General features: G+C 48.9%; 1 protein-coding gene across 1 annotated transcript in view; it reads right to left on the bottom strand.

Annotated features, from left to right (window-relative positions):
* Positions 1-11,003: 11,003 nt before the first annotated feature.
* Rheb (Ras homolog, mTORC1 binding) overlaps positions 11,004-19,964 on the bottom strand; it is a 40,705-nt gene continuing 31,744 nt past the window's right edge. Inside the window, exons 4-8 of the mRNA XM_090333564.1 lie at positions 18,648-18,730; positions 16,317-16,373; positions 16,167-16,214; positions 14,022-14,103; positions 11,004-11,493 (exon numbers count right to left, since the gene is read on the bottom strand). Of these exons, the coding sequence (XP_090189690.1) occupies positions 11,401-11,493; positions 14,022-14,103; positions 16,167-16,214; positions 16,317-16,373; positions 18,648-18,730 (363 nt within the window). The 3' untranslated portion in view covers positions 11,004-11,400. The remainder of the gene's footprint in view (positions 11,494-14,021; positions 14,104-16,166; positions 16,215-16,316; positions 16,374-18,647; positions 18,731-19,964) is intronic.

Raw genomic sequence — 19,964 nt, forward strand, 5'->3', positions numbered from 1 at the left:
CACCATCATCACCACCACCACCACCATCACCACCACCACCACCACCACCGTCATCACCATCACCACCCCTTCCACCACCATCATCACCACCACCACCATCATCACCATCATCACCATCACCATCACCATCATCACCATCATCACCACCACCACCACCATCATCACCATTATCACCATCACCATCATCACCACCTCCACCACCATCATCACCACCATCACCATCATCACCACCTCCACCACCACCATCATTACCACCATCACCACCATCACCATCACCATCATCATCATCACCATCACCATCACCATCATCACCACCACCACCACCATCATCACCATCACCATCACCATCATCACCACCTCCACCACCACCACCATCACCACCATCACCATCACCATCATCATCATCACCATCACCATCACCATCATCACCACCACCACCACCATCATCACCATCACCATCACCATCATCACCACCTCCACCACCACCATCATTACCACCATCACCATCATCACCACCACCGCCACCATCATCACCACCATCACCATCATCACCACCATCACCATCATCACCACCTCCACTACCACCACCATCATCACCACAATCACCACCACCACCACCATCATCACCACAATCACTACCACCACCACCATCACCATCACCATCACCATCATCACCATCATCACCACCACCACCACCATCATCACCATTATCACCATCACCATCATCACCACCTCCACCACCATCATCACCACCATCACCATCATCACCACCTCCACCACCACCATCATTACCACCATCACCACCATCACCATCACCATCATCACCATCACCATCACCATCATCACCACCACCACCACCATCATCACCACCACCACCACCATCATCACCACCACCACCACCATCATTACCACCATCACCATCATCATCATCACCATCACCACCATCACCATCACCATCATCACCATCACCATCACCATCATCACCACCACCACCACCATTACCACCACCACCACCACCATCATTACCACCATCACCATCACCATCATCGCCACCATCATCACCATCATCACCACCATCACCATCATCACCATCACCACCATCACCATCACCATCATCGCCACCATCATCACCATCATCACCACCATCACCATCATCACCACCTCCACCACCATCATTACCACCACCACCACCACCGTCATCACCATCACCACCCCTTCCACCACCATCATCACCACCATCACCACCTCCACCACCACCATCATTACCACCATCACCACCATCATCATCACCACCATCACCATCATCACCACCATCACCATCATCATCATCATCACCACCATCACCATCATCATCATCATCACCACCATCACCATCATCACCACCATCACCATCATCACCACCACCGCCACCATCATCACCACCATCACCATCATCACCACCATCACCACCACCACCACCACCACCACCGTCATCACCATCACCACCCCTTCCACCACCATCATCACCATCATCACCTCCACCACCACCATCATCACCATCATCACCACCTCCACCACCACCATCATCACCATCATCACCACCTCCACCACCACCATCATCACCATCATCACCACCTCCACCACCACCATCATTACCACCACCATCACCATCACCATCACCACCACCATCACCATCACCATCACCACCACCACCACCATCATCACCACAATCACTACCACCACCACCATCACCATCATCACCATCACCACCCCTTCCACTACCACCATCACCACCATCACCATCATCATCACCACCATCACCATCATCACCACCTCCACCACCACCATCATTACCACCACCACCACCATCACCACCATCACCATCATCATCACCACCATCACCATCACCACCATCACCACCACCACCACCATCACCATCATCATCACCACCATCACCATCACCACCATCACCACCACCACCACCACCACCATCCCCAGCACTACCTCCAGCATGGGGGAAGAAGGTCCCAGGTGCCATTGTACTTGCCAGCCTGTGGTGCCTCGGAGGTCATTTATAGAGCGAGTAAACACTGAGCTCAAACTGCTGGAGAGCGAGCAATGGTCTCTGGCCTCTGACGTCAGGAGAGAAGCCCGGGGCAGCAGGGGTCCTGGGGGGAGGGTGGGTAGGGGTGGAATGCATTTTCATCACTATTGCACGGACAGGACCTTCTGCCTGGGGAGAGGAGGGAGGTCCAGCTCTGGGTGGGCAAATGGCCGACCTTGAGCTTGCTCTGGGAAGTCTCCCAAGGCAGGGGCTGGAAGCCATATGTCACCCCTGACCTCCAGGCTGCCTTCCCCAGGGGACCAGCGGCACCCGCCCCTGACTCTACACTCTAAACTACACATTCCAACATTCTTTTCTGGATGTGGGCCCCGAGGGGGGCATTAATTTAAAACAAAGTCTTCTGCCAACTCAGAAAGCAGGAGGGAAAGAAAACAGTTAGTTATTGAATAAGCAACGACCTAAAATGTAGTCCAGGAGAGAGGGCTGGACGCGGCTCAGCGTAGAGCCTGTGTTCTGTAGGTGTGGGGCTCAGGGCTGGAACCCCGGCATCACAAGGGAAGAGAAAAAGACATCGTTTCATATAGAATACACCCCAGAGTTATGTCCCTGAGGAAGTGGCACGGTGGCTCAAGGTGTACAGCACCAGCCTTGAGCTGAATTGCTCAGGGGCAGCGCCAAGGCCCAGAGTCCAGGACCCAGGACCTACCAAAAAAAAAAGTTATGTCCTGAGCTAACAATCATTAATTCTCTTTATGAATGAAGGTTGCACTTGGCACGTGCAGTGGGTGATAGTGATTCAGCCTCTGGACTTCCGGGGTCACTGGAGGGTGGGAGCTTTCTGTCCTGGCTGGGCCTTGAACTCAGTGCCTGGAGCTGCTGTTCCTGTGCTTCTTTTGTTCGAGGCTACAGCTCTACCACGTAGCTATGGCACTGCGTCTGGCTTTTTTGAGTAGTTCATTGGAGAGAAGACTCTCATGGACTTTTACAGCTTGGGACTAGCTTCGAACCATGATCTTCAGATCTCAGACTCCTGAGTAGCAACAGCCACCAGGGCCTAGCTGCTGTTTACCTATGCTAGAGACATCCCAAGTCCTGGAGGACTCCATCCTGGATGATAAGAATGGCAAAAGAGGGGCCAGGAGTTTGGCCTAGTGGTTAAAGTGCTTGCCTAGCATGCATGAAGACCCGGGTTCGATTCCTCGGTACCACATACATAGAAAAAAGCCGGAAGTGGTGCTGAGGCTCAAGTGGTAGAGCTCTAGCCTTGAGAAAGTCCAAGCACAGTGCTCAGGCCCTGAGCTCAAGCCCAGGACTGGCAAAAAAAAAAAAAAAAAAAAAGAATGGCAAAAGAAAAAAAAAAAAGCCCTATATTCCTAGCTACTCGGGAGGCTGAGATCTGAAGATTGTGGTTCAAATAATCAGGCACTAAAGACCGTGAGGCTCTTATCTCCAATTAACCACTACAAAATGCCAAGGGGGGCTGAGGCTCAAGGGTAGGGCTGTAGCCTTACGCTGAAGAGCTAGGGACAGCGCCCAGGCCCAGAGTTCAAGCCCTGTGACCCACAAAAGGAAGAAGAAGAAGAAGAAGAAGAAGAAGAAGAAGAAGAAGAAGAAGAAGAAGAAGGAGGAGGAGGAGGAGGAGGAGGAGGAGGAGGAGGAGGAGGAGGAGGAGGAGGAGGAGGAGGAGGAGGAGGAAAAGGAGAAAGAATGGCAAAAAACCTTACTTTGTCATGAAAATGATTTATGTTCCCTGGAAAGACAAGTTCTGACAGTTCTAGGTCGTGGTGGCTCACATCCGTAATCCTCAGTTCAATGCCAGCCTAGGCAGGAAGTCCACCACGCTCTGACTTCCAACTGAGCGCCCCAAAAAGCCAAAAACAGAGCTGTGACTCAAATGGTAGAGTGCTCAGGGATAGTGCCCAGGTCCTGAGTTCAAGGCCCAGAACCAACCAACACACACACACACACACACACACACAGATACATACACATACATACACACATACATGCATATACACATATACACATATATACATACACACAAACTCACACATATATACACATATGCACATCATACATAGCCATACACACACGTATACACACCACACATACACACACACACATACATGCATATACACATATACACATATATACATACACAAACTCACACATACATATACATACGCACATAATACATAGCCATACACACGTATACACACCACACACACACGCAGATACATATACATGCACATACATACACACATACATGCACACATATACACATACACACAAACTCACACATACATACACATATACACATAATACATAGCCACACACACACATGCATTCACACCACACACACACACACGCAGATACAGACACATGCACATACATACACACATGCATGCACATGCACATACACACATATACACATACACAAACACACACACATACACACATAATACACACACACGGCTGACGTCTGAGGATAAGGTTTCTAAGGCAGCGCGGGCGGGGGTGACTGGGTACTTCATTTCTACCTGGTTCACTTGGAGTGTTGTGTGAGCTTTTAATCAATATGCCAAGAACACAACCTGTGCAAAATATGCCACTCAGGCACACTGACTCTCTTGAGGGAAAACCCTAAAAGCCAGCAGGGGTCAGAGAGCCTGAGAATCGCTTGGAATTCCACGTCTTAAAAGCCGGAGGCATTCCCATGAGAAAGCCGCCTTTCTTATCCAGCAGCACGGGAAGCTTGGAGCAGAGGGGTCCCGCCCCAGCACGCCGGCCTCAGCTGCTGTGTCCCCGCTGACCACAGGGCATGGATGGTCCCCATTTCCTTCTGAGGGCCCGGTGTCAGAGCAACTTGTAGGGTTACATTACATGCCATCTTCACTCGTCTTGTTCACTTTTTTTTTTGTCAGTGGTGGGGCTTGAACTCAGGATCTGAGTTTTTTTGGTCCAGGTTAGTGCTCTAGCACTTTGAGCCACAGCACTAATTCCCGTTTTCTGGTGGTTTACTGGACTTCCTGTCCAGGCTGACTGTGCGCTGTGATCCTCAGATCTCAGCCTCCTGAGTAGCTGGGGTTACAGATGTGACCCACCTGTGTCGGGCTTTTTCATCTGTTGTATATCAGTTTCCTCTCAGGCAAGTCCAGCCAGGACTTGAAGAAGGAAGAGGCAGAATGTGGCTGTCCTGTGTCATGGCACCCGTGACCACAGGTGTCTCCTGGGATTCTTCTGAGCCGCGCCGGGGGAAGAGCAGCGCACTAGCCTTGCCTGGAGTGACTGCTTCCCTCCATTGCTCTAAGGGTCCCAGCAGTTCAGGGCTGCTGGGGCCAAGAACGCCAGGGCAAGACTTGGCATGGACAGAGCCCCAGTGCTATTACACGGCAATGTGACAGCCAATGAGATACAGAGTCGAATCCAGAGTCTTTATTAGGAAGCCAGCGACTGCAAGTGAAATACAGATTCTGGATCCAAGTACCTCAGCACCATTTTGACATCCAAATAGAAGAAGCTAGGGAATTTTCACCCAGTCCTCAGCACTCTCCCGAGGTGACGTGGGACTTTTTCTGATCTGCAGCTGTCTTGCGGGTTGTTAAGCAATATGGAGGTGATATTCTTTGAATTTTGCCCCAGAGAATGCTTGGCCTTGGTTGTCCTGATTATCCCCTCGAGAGCTTGCTCCTGCAGAACGCACTCTGTGCTCCCCACACGCACACGGTGTGATGTCTGCCTTGCCCTGGGTTTTGCCTTTATAAGCTTTGTGTTAACAGCATTTGGGGCTGCAGGATTTTTGGGGTGCTGGTCCCCTGCACTCTCCAGCTTTCTAATGAAGACTCCCGACTTGACCTCTCAAAGTGTGGTTTCTTTGTATCTCCCTGATGGAGTCCAGATAACACACACTGACTCAGTTTCCCCAAACTCGCAATCCCAAAGGCAGCTAGCACCAAGACTGTAAAGGCAAAACCACGTGAAGTAGACATCACACGGAATGGGGAGAAGCTCAGCTGGCTGTCTAAGGGGAACAGGCAAGGGCAAGACTTCCTCAGCGCCAAACACCCAAGACACAGTGGCAGTTCAAAGAATGGCCTGTATAGAGTTCTAGGGCTGGATGAAAAATTTCCCATCATTTATTAGGATGCCATGATGGCAAAAAGGGCAAGATGGCATTACTTAGACCCAGTATCCATATTCCAGTGCAAGGGTGATGGAGGCTAATTTCTTAGTGCCTGTGTGTGTGTGTGTGTGTGTGTGTGTGTGTGTGTGTGATGTGGTATGTGTTCATGTGCGCATGTGTGTCTCTGTGTGTGTGTTCTCACCTATTGTTCCTAGCCACCCCAGACCTCAGACCTGATTCCAACTCTCAATCAGAGTAATCGCTCTCTCCAGTTCTCTTCCTCTTTCCTTTCTTCCCCTCCCCTCTTCTCTTTTCTTCCTCTCAAAATTATGAATTATTTCAGTGAGACAACAAGGTCATCCCTGTCAATCTATCCCAAGGAATAAATAAAACCTCACACAAGCCAGGGGAGGTGGCTCACACCTGTAATCCTGGCTACTCAGGAGGCTGAGATCTGAGGACCTCAGTTCAAAGCCAGCCCAGGCACTAAAGTCCATAAGATTCTTGTCTCCAGTTAACTGCTAGAAAATGGGAAGTGGGGCTTGGCTCAAGGTTGGGCAGTGACCTTGAGCTGAAGAGCTCAGGGACAGTGCCCAGGCCAAGTTTGAGCCCCATGGCGCCCCTCCCTATCTGAATGAACATTTCAATAAACCCCAAATAGACCCTTCCATCTTTCTAGAAACCCCTCTGGGCTTCTCTAGAAGGTGGCAGCTTCTCAGGCCACAGGCCCCTAGCAGCAAGTTCTCTTGTGACCTTGTGTCCAGACTCCTCCCTGTCCCCGTGCCGGGGTGCAGTCATCTCCTGAAGGGGCTCCAGGGCTTGTGGCCTGTCCCCACCACCTGCCTTCTCCAACCAGGGCTCTGCTGCAGCTACTGGTGGAGTGGGGGAGGCAGGAAGGAGACAGGGAGGCAGGGAGGGAGGGGGGAAGGTAGGGAGGGAAAGAGGGAGGCAGGCAGGGAGGAAAGCAGGAAGGGAGGGAGAGGCTCCTCTCAGGTCTGGTGACCTTCAGGTCAAGGCTGAGGGTGGTGACAAGATATAAAACATCTCTACCTGTCTCCACTACCATGGAGTGGGAGCCAGGGAGGAGTGAGCCAAGGACAGAAGAACAGCACCCCAGGACAGGGCTTGGGTCCCAGTTCCCTGGGTCCTTGACCTTGATCTGAGTGGCTCCATCCACCTGGCTCAGTCTTCCTCCCAGAAGAGGGCCTGGGCCCAGTGGCTGCTTGTTCTCCAGACATGCCACAGTGGAATGGTGCTGAAGGCTGACCCCTAGTGGCGGCCATGATGTTGACACCTCAGGGAAAATCCAGGGCTACAGCCCAGCGTTAAGGTGGGTCTACTCATTACTTCTCCCTACCGTGCTGTGGGATGTGCAGGACAATTATCTCCATTTATATATGTGAGACTCAGTGATTGGCTTATCTGCAAGCAATTCTGGAATATGAACTATGAATCTATAGTTCATACCTGTAATCCTGGTCTGAGGGTCACAGTTCTACATTAGCCTGGGCAGAAAAGTCTATGAGATTCAATCTCATCTCCAATTAGCCACCAAAAAAATCTGGAAATAGAGCTGGGTATGGTGTCTCATGCTTGCAATCCTAGCTACTCAGGAGGCTGAGATCTGAGGATCACAGTTCAAAGCCAGCCTGGACAATAAAGTCTGTGAGAATCTTTACTCCAATTAACCACCAGAAGACTGGAAGTGACTCAGTGGCTCAAGGGGTAGGGCAGTAGCCTTGAGCTGAAGAGCTCAGGGACAGCACCCAGGCCCAGAGTTCAAGCCCCACAATGGACAGACACACACACACACACACACACACACATCAGGAAATAAAGATGTGAGCCCACCAGCAGAGCATCAGTCTTGAGTAAAAAAGTCAAGAGAGATGGGCTGGGAGTTTGGCCTTATGGTTGAGTGCTTGCCTAGCATGCATGAAGACCCAGGTTCAATTTCTTGGCACCACATACATAGAAAAAGCCAGAAATGGTGCTGTGGCTCAAGAGGTAGTGTTTTGGCCATGAGTTCAAGCCCAAGCCTAGCAACACACACACACACACACACACACACACACACACACACACACACACACACACACACACACACACACACACACACAAAACAAGTCAAGTGAAGGTGGGAGGCCTTGAGCTCAATGTCCCAATACTGGCAGCAAAAATTAAAAAAAAATTAAAACAACACACGGGCTGGGATGTAGCTCAGTGGCAAAGCACTTGCCTAGTAAGTACAATATCCAGGGTTCAATACCCAGTACCAAAAAAGAAAAAGTCAACCCCCCCCAAAATAACAATGACAAAAACCTCACATAATACAAACAGCAGAGAAGTCTGATGTCTGATTTGAACTGAAGGTGATCTTGAATACTGATGTAGAGGGCATTCCAAGTACTAAGCAAGATGAACACTTACCGTCTAAATGCACGCTGGTGAGACTTCAGAACGTCCTGGTACAGAGGAATCTTTCAGCTCCCAGAGAGCGAAGCCCAGACAGACCTCCACATCAAGCAGGGATTTCACTATAAGCATGCATGTCAGAGGAAAGCAGAAGGAATAGACACTAGCGCCCAGACACACGGCACTTTCCCTGCCAGAACGGCCACTCGGCTTTGTTCTCCTAAGGATAAATCAAGAGCTGCAGTGTCTCTCAGGCCTTGCTTGGGCAGGAAAGAAGAAATAGGAAAAAGGTCTTGGTGGCTGAGGCTACAATATTTACATAATCTGTGCTGCTCCTTGCAGAAGTACACACCTTAAAAAAAAAAATCAAAGCAGGGGACTGAGTGTGGCGGCACGTGTCTAATCCAAGCTGAATGAGGAAGGAGAGATTAGGGGACCCTGGCAAAAAGTTAGCAAGACCCACATCTCAAACAACACAGGCGTGGTGGCTCGTGCCTTTAGTTCAGTTATACAGGAGGGTCTAGGTACGATGGAGGCTCAAGGCTGATTCTGGGCAAAAAAGCAAGGCCCTACGTGAGCAATAACCTAAAGCAAGAAGTATTGGAGGTAGAGCAGAGAGCCCTGACTGCAAGCCCAGAACTGGCTCCCTGCTCTCGATATGGCCTGGTGGGGTACACCTACAGAGGACTACAGCAGGAGGTTCACAGAAGCCAAGGTCAGGGCCAATCTGGACTCAGCCTGCTTGTTTTGAGGCAGATCTCACTATTTGGTCCAGGCTGGCCGTGAACTCTTCATCCTCCTTCTTCAGCATCATGTGTCTATGCATCACGGCTCACACACGAGCCCATCAAGCCAACAGTTTCCAAGCTCATAGCAGGCGTGGGACCCAGCGCCTGTCCTGTTTCCTCAGTGACTTCCTGCCGGGCCTGGGCCTCTGGGCTGCTGCAGGGTTCAGCCGAGCAGGAGCAGGACAGAGATACAGGGCCCTGGCTGGTCAGCCTGCTTGCCGCACAGAGGTCACCATCTGGGTGTGGAAAGTAGGAATTCCTTTGATGCTTGAGGAACTGGGGTGAGGGATCTCAGGATGGGGGCCACGGTCCGCAGCCCTTCTCACGACTGACTTGGTGTTTGGACTCAGCTCTGGAGGCATCCAAGCTTGCAGATGTGTAGCCTATACACGCATCACAGACACAGGCTCGTTTTCCAGAGAAGAGGGAGCCCAGGGCACAGGGGAGTGGAGTCCCCACCTCACGCTGTTGAGCTGTGTTCATAAGTGGTGTGGTGCCAACAATGGAACATCTTCCCCAAGGCAGCACACCCCACTCTCAGCCTCCGGCTCCTCCTCTGGAGTGGGAGCTCAGACTCTCGTAGGTGCCATCCTGTGCCAGGCACAGCAGCCTGGCACCACCAGGCTGGTGGTGCATAGGGACGGCACCACCATGTGACATATGGGAAATTAGCCTAGGAGGAGGCAACACGGAAGAAATAGTTCTGGAATTTTCTGAGGACTGCTTCAGAGGGCAGTGCTTTCCCAGGTAGCCTCGAGGGCTCCTGGGTGTTCTGCAGGCCAGCCGGCCACCTTGAGGGTGGTTACCATTCACGAATCTGCTCTGGACTCCAGGTCCCGAGCAGACAAGCTTCTCCCCAACAACGAGGGGTCAATGAGTTTCCAAACAGAACCCCACAGGACATACCAGACAAGCCTTCCGCTGAAGCAAGGGACACAGGGCAGAACTGAGTCCAAACGAAACAGCAAAGAGCCACATAGGGAAGCAACAGACAAATGACTACATTTTCTATTAAGAGTGAAGCCCACTCCATGCTCACCCAGCAAGCCCCCATGTGAGCAGCCATCCGGGCAGGCTCTGGGTGCCAGCTCAGGGCAGGTTTCTGGAAGCCTAGAGGAGCCTTCTGAGTGTCAGGAAAGCAAATCTCTGAAGGACACATTTCCTTCTTTGAAAGTTGTACCAAGATAGGTGCTGGTGGCACTTGCCAATAATCTTAGCTACTCAGGAGGCCGAGATCTAAGGATCGTGGTTTGAAGCCAGCCCAGGCACAAAAGTCCTCGTGACCAGAAAACTGGAAGTGGAAGTGTGCTCGAATTGGTACAGCACTAACCTTGAGCAGAAGAACTCGGGTTTCCGCACCCAGGCCTTGAGTTCAAGCCCCATGATTGACAAAAACAACAAATCACAAGCGGGTGCTGGTGGTTCACGCCTGTCATCCTAGCTACTCAGGAGGCTGAGATCTGAGGATCAAGGTTCAAAGCCAGCCTGGGCACGAAAGTCCGTGAAATTCTTATTTCCAATTAACCACCAGAAAATCAGAAGTGGCGCTGTGACTTGAGTGGTAGAGGGCTAACGAGCTCAAGGGCGACGACTGACAAAACAACACCAAAGTCACGTCAAGCAGCACAGGGAGGAAGGTTTGCAGCTATTTTTATTTACAAGTATACATTTAACACAATGAAATAAACACTGATACACTGAAGCCTCGTTAATAGTAGTGTAACAATATGTATCATTTTGATGATTACATTATTTTAAACAACAAACTACGCTGAAAAAAATTAATGCCGATAAAATTCTTGGTCATAATATTAAGAAATACAATATATAAATTGAAAATATGATTGCTTAAAATTGGAAAATGGAAGTGAACTCATTTGGACATAATCTGGAAGGGGAGGAGTTCTGACCCAAATGCTACCTTTCAGGTTAACAGAAGAGAAAAGCAGCAGAGTTTATCTCAAGGCTGGCGGGCAGTCTGCTTCTTCAGGTAGAATGGATCCCAGTGTCTGCAGGCTCTAGCAAAACCATCACATCACCGAGCACGAGGATTTTCCTTGTGATGCTGCCCCATCCATTTTTTCTGCCTCCAAAATTATCCTCTTAAAAACATCAACAGCAGTCTAAAGGGAAAGAAGCCAAGACAAAGTTAGACTCTCCCCACCTGTTTTTTGATGATGATAATGAGGCTCGAACTCAGGGCTTTGTGCGACTGCCAACTGCTTAGCTTTTTCACTCGAGGCCAGTGCTTTACCCCTTGAGTCTCATCTCCACTTCAGCCACTTTTGTTTTTGAGTGATTAATAGGAATTAAAGAGTTTCACAGGAGCTGGCAATGTGGCTTTGTGGTAGAGTGCTTGCTTGGTATGCATTAAGTCCTGGGTTCAACTCCTCAGTACCACATAAACAGAAAAAGCCAGACAGAAGTGGCGCTGTGGCTCAAGTGGTAGAGTGCAAAAGAAGCTCAGGGTTAGTGCCTAAGGCCCACTTCAAGTCCCAGGACTGGCAAAAAAAACCCAACAAAAACAAGTCTCAGAGGGGCTTTTCTGCTCCAGTTTGCTTTGAACTGCAATACCCAGTCTCCACCTCCTGAGTAGCTAGGATTAAGTAACTTCTGAGGACTACTTCCTCACGCGGAGGAGGACGGACAGCACCCAGTCCAGTCTGCAGGCAGGGTCAGAGACAGGGCTTGACACTCTCTCCTCCCCTGCATTCCTGGGGTCACTCTCTACTCTGGCTCGTTTCCTTTGCAGATCCTGCTTTTCCTACAGCTTCTCTCCAGGCAGCCCTTCTCCCTGTCACCCGAGGACAGTGCAGCCAGTGGCCCCATAGGTAGAGTCTAGAAAGACCGCACTGTCTTCTAGCTTAAGTCCCATCCATCTCGTGAGCTCAACAATGCTCAAGGCCACATGCACTCCTGTCCATCCCAAGACATCCCCCCACGGCCCCTTCTCCTTCCTCCCAGGCTGCTCAGCCCAGCCTTGTGGTCAGGCCTTTCATCTTGTCTTGGCCAACGCCAGCCGAGTGCAGCCTTGACCAGCAGGGACACAATGCAGCGGGGCACACATGGACTCCCACTTTACGCCCACAAGCAGGAATCCTGTGGGAAGCCCCGTGTTGGCCTAGCGGCCCGAATGTGGTTCCTGGGCTCACCCAGCAGCTTGCCCAGAGAAAGGGAGGCTCTGTGCTGTGCCTTCCACCGTCTGCTCACTTAGCTGATACCCTGGTTCCCCTTGCACTGGAAAGCCACATCCTGGCCTTCTGTGCTCCGAGTGCACCTCAAGCCAGCCCAGGACCCCGGCCTGTGAAGCGAGGTCACTGGCTGGGATCATTTGCTGGTTAACACATATGATGCAGACGAAAAGGGTAAGGATTTAAATGGATCTTAAACCAGAGAATAATCTTAGGAAAGTTCTTTCTCTGGATTTTTACTTTCTTGCATCTAAAAAAAGTGAGATGGCTTGATTAATTTAGATCAGGGATCTCTTGTTCACTCTCCCATGCACACTCTAGTGCCAATGGACTGTGAAGCCCCTGCCAGCAGGCACTTAGGCAGTTGGGTCCATGCAATGCCTGCCACATCTCAACTCAGGAATGGGCAGACTTGGCACGGCATGCTGGCACAAAGTACCGCCCTCTCCGCTACAGAACATCAATCCAAGAGAGACCGGGATCTGGGAATGAACTCAGAGACAGGTAAGAGAGGTCACACCTATCCTGCTGAGCAGTGCAGTGACAAGGTGAGAAGCTGGGGAAGGAGGCTGGGCGGGGCAGGAGGGATTCTGGCTGAGTATTCACTTCACTGGCTGGAGTTTTCTCAGAGAGACGAATACCTATTCATTAAACAAGGTCACATGCCAGACACTGCCTAGGAACTAGGGAACATCTATGAATGCCAGGAGACAGCGAGCGTGGGCAGTGCCTGCTGGGCTTTGGGCGCAGGAGGAACAGAAGGGTGCGCCTGCGTCACGCTGCCCGTGGGGGGAGGCCCGGGGAGGGGACCGCGGGGACCCGCTGCAGCTGTGGAGCTGAGCGAGGGGAAGTGTGTGGTGAGGAAACAGGTAGTGACGGCGAGTCTGAACTAAGGCTGCGGAGAAGAAGAAAAGGCAGAGCTGTTCTTTCCAGAACAGAAGCCATCTCTTCCTAGAGTGCTTGTAACCGACACCTGCAGGCTGGACTGGGAAACACGTGGTGCTCCATTGTCATTTGTGGGAAGAATAACTCAGGCAGGACTGGAAACGTGGCTCAGGTGGTGAAGTGCCAGCCAGTGAGGGAAAGCTTCAGATACTAAATGTGAGTCTGGGAAGAAGAAGAAGAAAAAGAAAGAAGAAGGAGAAGAAAGAAAAAAGAAGAAGAGAGAAGAAGAGAGGAGGAGGAGAAGAGGAGGAGCAACAACACAGGCACGTGACTCATTTGATTCTACATAAAAAGAGAGAAGGGTTCCAGAAATAGCTTTTCCGTGTTATGACTTATTTCTGTACCAACCTACAATTAAAAATAAAAACAACAGTAATGATTTTGGGGTGCTTTCTAAAGCACTCCAAAGTCTGGTGTCAAATGGGGGAAAGCTAAAGTGAGGTAGCGATACTGAACGGGAAGAACAGGGCTATGACAGGAGAACAAGAGAAAAAAGAATTTTACAGACTCCAAACCTGATTTTCTTTAGCAGAAGATTCCAAAAAAGCTGCATTCCAAGATTCTGCCAAAGCCTTCCCTTCTTCATAGCTGATCACCCTAGAAGAAAAAGCACCGTCATTCCGGGGTTTTTAGTAGACTACATGTAACATCTACAATCCACAGAACAGGCTCAACTCTGGATCAGCGCTCTCATGAAGCAGTCTACACTGCGTCACACCACATGACAGTGCTGGCAAACAGAAAACACGAAGCCGTGCGGGGTCACCTGCAGTCCAGCAAGTCCATGCAACGCAGAGAGCACAACTTATTCCAGTCGCTGACTCTCATCACGACAGCTAGGCTGTAAGCACCAGAGGGCACAGGGCACTCTAGAAGGCCACGGCTCATCTGTGCCGTGCCTCTGCTCCCTCCATTGCGCTGAGAGCTGTTTCTGGGGTGAGGTTCCTGTCCCCAGACTCACCACTGTAATCTTGGCCGTTCTAGAAACCACGGTAAGAACAACGAGGGGCTTCCTCTGCATCCACAGATAACCACATCGGAATGTCTGCTCTTTTGCTAAAGCAATGTGGTGCTGAGCTCCAGTGGTTCACGCCTGTAATCCTAGCTACTCAGGAGGCGGAGAGCTGAGGATCATGGTTCAAAGCCAGCTCGGGCACAAAAGTCTATGAGACTTATCTCCAATTAACCACCAGAAAACTGGAAGTGTTGTGTTGTAGTTCAAAGTGGTACAGCGCTCGCCTTGAGCTGAAGAGCTTAGGGACAGTGACCAGGCAAGAGTTCAAGCCCCATGACCAACAATAAGACAAACGAATTAAAAAATGTGGTATTCAGTGCACACTGGAGTTTTGCCTCACTGTGCACAATGACCACATTTCTTTTTCTTTTTCTTCCAGGATTCAAATTCTTGATCTGACTCATTTGCTTACTGGCTGACACTGACCTGAGCCATGCCTCTACCTCCATGACATTTCTTTGTTCCTTTTCTTTCTTTTTTTTTTTTTTTCGGGGGGGGGGGGTCGGTCGTGGAACTTGAACTAGGAGTCTGGGCACACTGTCTCTGGGCTCTTCAGCTCATGACAGTTTTGTGGTGATTAATTGGAGATAAGAGTCTCACAGGCTTTTTTTCTTTTCTATTTTTGTGGGTCATGGGGCTTGAACTCTGGGCCAGGGCACCGTCCCCGAGCTCTTCAGCTCATGGCTACAGCCCTACCCTTGAGCCAAGCCCCACTTCCCGTTTTCTAGAGGTTAACTGGAAATAAGAGTCTTAGGTCCAGGCTGGCTTTGAACCGTGATCCTCAGATCTAAGCCTCCTGAGTAGCTAGGATTACAAGGCGTGAGCCACCGTGTCCAGTGGTTTTTGTTTGTTTTTAAAGGATAGTATTTTTGCTTTATTTCTTAATTTATTTTCAGTTTTATTATTTTGCCAGTCCTGGGGCTTGATCTCAGGGACTGAGCACTGTCCTTGGGCTTTTTTGTTAAGGCTAGAGTTCTTCCATTTGAGCCACGGCTCCATTTCTGGCTTTTTTTTTTCTATGTATGTGGTACTAAGGAATTGAACCCAGGTCTTTATACATGCTGGACAAGCACTGGTACCATTAGGCCAAATTCCTGGCCCTATTTATTTTTTGCCAGTCCTGTGGCTTGAACTCAGGGCCTGAGCACTGTCCGTGGGCTTTCTCAAGGCTAGTGATCTGCCACTTGAGGCATAGCACCACTTCCAGCTTTTTTCTATCTATGTGGTACCGAGGAAACAAACCTGGGTCTTCATGCATGCTAGGCAAGCACTCTACCACTAGGCCAAAGTCCTGGGCCCCCTGGCCAGTAAACCCTATAGCTAAACACTGACATCAAGGCAGTAATGAAAAGTGATGTGGAGAGGTGATTAAATCCCTTCGGCTTCATTCATAAACTATTAATGACGTCAGCCTTGGGCTGCTGGCTGACACCTAGAATTCTAACTACTCAGGAGGCTGGGATCTGAGGATCATGATTTGAAACTAGCCCAGGCAGCAAAGGCCATGAGCTTCTTCAATTAACCAGCAAAAACTGGAAATAGAGCAGTGGTTCAATTGGTCGAACACTAGCCTTGAGGAAAAAAGCTTAGGGACAAACACAGGTACTGAGAGCTCATGACCCAGATACACACAAAAGAAACATACCTTTCCATATGCAGGTCTTTCTTATTCCCAACCAGCATGATAGGTATTCTGTTTAGAAGGAAACAGACAAAACAGTCAGGGTCTGATTCTCTCGGTGAGAAGAAAAACTGTAATGAGTTCATCAAACAAGAAGGAAAGCACTCTACTTACTGTACTTTACCCACCATATCCAGCAACTTGCCGTGGATAACTTTAATCACTTCAAAACTACAAGACAAAAAGTATGCAATTAGCTATCTACTAGTTAAAAACATTCTCTTGTTTTTCTTTTTTAAAAAATATTCTTATTATCTTTAAGTAGTTGTATAAAGAAATTGAGATTCACCAAGCAGTTTTATGAATACAGTGTATCTTGATCAATCTTACTTCTTTCAGCATTGTCACCCACCCTTCCCAGCCTACCACCCCCTTACTTAACTGTAATTTAGGTTATATATTAAAATTTCTTTTTTGCGGGGGGAGGGGGGTGTCAGTTGTGTGACTTGAACTCTCAGGACCTCAGAGCAGACAAGATAGAGATAGAGATAGAGATAGAGATAGAGATAGAGAGAGAGAGAGAGAGAGAGAGAGAGAGAGAGAGAGAGAGAGAGAGAGAGAGAAAGCGAGTGTGCGTGCGTGTATGTGTGAAGAGTGAGAGACCCCTACCCAGGCTTGAGTCCTTGGTAGCACATGCATAGAAAAAGCCATAAGTGGTGCTATGGCTCAAAGCCCCAAGGACAGTGCTCAGGCCCCGAGCTCAAGGCCAGGACTGGCAAAAAAAAAAAAAGAAAAAAGAAAAAAAAAAGCCAGGTGCTGGTGGTTCATGCCTGTAACCCTAACACCTCAGGAGGCTGAGAGCTGAGGATTGTGGTTCAAAGCCAGCCCAGGCCAGAAAGTCTCTAAGACTCTTGTGCCTTGAGCAAAAGAACTTAGGGATAGCACCGCACTCTTTAGTTCAAGCCTCCCAACTGACAAAAACAAAAGAAAAACAACAAAAAATACACAACACAGCAACGAGCCAGCTAGAAATGGACTGGTGTGCAGAGAGCAAGCCTAGAATAGCAATGCCCACGCCATGACAGTCCAGAATCCTGTAGCTTCCCAACAGAACTGCAGCGCACACTCTGCCTCTGAGGATCCCAATTAAATGACCTGGTTTCCACCAACAAGCTGAACAGCAAGTTTCAACTGCTCATCACTCCTCAGTGTATTATTAACTTAGTATTAGTAGGGTTCTGATGTTACCTGAAAAAGTGATCCTAAGTACCCAGGAGACTGAGGCCTGAGGAGCGCAGTCTAGAGCCGGTCCAGGCAGAAAAGTCTGTGAGACTTATCTCCAACTAAATCACAGAAGAAGCCAGAAGTGGTCCTGGGGCTCAACTGGTAGAATGCAAGCTTTGAGTAAAAGATGCTCAGGAACAGTGCCCAGAGTTCACGCCCCAGGACTGTGCTCCCACAAAAAAAGAAAGAAAGAAAGAAAGAAAGAAAGAAAGAAAGAAAGAAAGAAAGAAAGAAAGAAAAGGGACACTACATCTTAATATAGTGAGAAGCAAAATGGACCAGGGCAGGTGAGGGAATGAAGCCCTAAGGGAGGCTCTGGTTCAATCACCAGCAATGCAAAAACGAAACAAAAACCAATGCAAGAAAATCCCACAGAGCTGGGTACAGTAGCTCATGCCTGCACTCCTAGCTACTCAGGAGGTTGAGATCTGAGGATCAAGGTTCAAAGCCAGCCCAGGCACAAAGGACCTAAGACTCTTATCTCCAGTTAATCCCTAGAAAACAGGAAGTGGAGCTTGGCTCAAGAGTAGGGCGGTAGCCTTAAGCTGAAGAGCTCAGGGACAGGGCCCAAGCAGAGTTCAAGCCCCACAACCCACCAAAAAGAAAAGACTATCCACAGATCTTTGAATAGTTCAAACTTAACTGTTTCTCAAGTACTTCATTCTAAAATACCAAAGTGGAAGGGAAATCAAAGCTGACACATTATGGATACAGATGATGTGAAAAGAAATGCTCTCATCTTTTCCGAAACGTATATTCACAGATGATGGTGAGCCTGGCACCAGTGACTCACACCTGGAATCCTAGCTACTCAGGAGGCTGAGATCTGAGGATCACAGTTCAAAGCCAGCCTGGACAAGAAAGTCCATGAGACTCTTATCTCCAATTAACTACCAGAAGATCAGAAGTAGAGCTGTGGCTCAATGTGGTAGAGTGCTAGCTTTGAGCAGAAAAGCTCAGGGACATTGCCCAGGCCTCGTGCTCAACTCCCATGACCAACCAAAGAAGTGTAGTTAAGTAAGAAAACAGATTCTCTTCTGTCAGTGTAACAGAACATATACTTTTCATCTTGACTTGACTGCACTGGAAACACTTAGCCCACTACCACAACGTCTAACTGTGCCCATGTGTAACAAAGTCTATGCTTGACTGAATCCTTTAAAAGGGATTCATGCTATTTATTCAAAGCAAAGAAACTCAAGCAAGTGTCTGGAGTCTTACCTTTTGATTGATGTAACAGAATACACAAGAATATAACCATTAATATCTATGGAGTATGTCTGAGGAAAAATGGAATATTCATCCTGTGGAAGGAAAAAATAATTACATTTGAGTAAGGTCTCCAATCTAATTACAATGTTATCCCAGAAACAATGTGAATGCCAAAGATTTCAGAATGCCTTGGAAGAGACAGTGTGCTTTAGCCAAGACTAAGAAATGACTGGTCTTAGGGCACTCGGGGGGGGGGGGGGGGGAGGGGGAGCCAATGGTTCCTGTGAGGAGGAGAGGGGAGGAGATGGTGGACTCCATGGCCTTCTATTAAAGGATGAGCACTGCCACATTTTCTTCACTATGTGGAAAAGTCTAGAATCTTTTTAAAACTCACATAGGATATTCAAGTCCTGCTGGTTTATCCCCCACATCCACATAATGCCTATAAAAAGCTGACATTATCATTTCTTTTTTTTTTTTTGTGCTGGGTACTAGAACTTGAGGGCCTAGGTGCTGTCCCTGAGCTCTTTTTTTTTTTAAATTTTTTTTTTTGCCAGTCCTGGGCTTGAGCTCAGGGCCTGAGCACTGTCCTTGGACTTTCTCAAGGCTAGAGCTCTACCACTTGAGCCTCAGCACAACTTCTGGCTTTTTTTCCCTATGTTTATGGTACTGAGGAATCAAACCTGGGTCTTCATGCACACTAGACAAGCACTCTACCACTAAGCCAAACTCCCAACCTAGAACCTGAAACTCTTATCTCCAATTAACCACTAGAAAATGGGAAGTTGGGCTGTGGCTCAAGGGATAGAGCGGTAGCCTTGAGCTGAAGAGCTAAGGGACAGCATCCTGACCCAGAGTACAAGCCCCATGCCCTACCAAAAACAAACAAATGAAAAAAAGTCCTAGGTATTACATTCACTAATCTGATAATGCACTTTCTATTTCACAGTACTTACTACATAGTCAAAATAAAACTGTTCACCATCAGTACAATTTTTTAATTTGCCAATCCTGGGGCTTGAACTCAGGGTCCAGCACTGCCCTTGGATACTTTTTCTTCAAGGCTAGCACTCTGCCACTTCCGGCTTTTTCTGTGTATGTGGCACTGGGGAACTGAACCCGTGCATGCTAGGTGAGCATGCTACTACTAGGCCATGATACTGGCGGCCCTGCCAGTACAGTATTTGTTAAATTGGATTCATTTGAACATTGATTGCTGAACATACTTTTTGTTTATGCCACTGAAGACCACACTGAAACCAAAATCACCAATGAGTTCAGGTCCTGGGGTTGCAGCTCCCCACAGAACACCGCCTGGTCCGCTCA

The sequence above is a fragment of the Megascapheus bottae genome, chromosome 5 (genome assembly GCF_031878675.1).
Source record: "Megascapheus bottae isolate mThoBot1 chromosome 5, mThoBot2.hap1, whole genome shotgun sequence".
Classification (NCBI taxonomy): domain Eukaryota; kingdom Metazoa; phylum Chordata; class Mammalia; order Rodentia; family Geomyidae; genus Megascapheus; species Megascapheus bottae.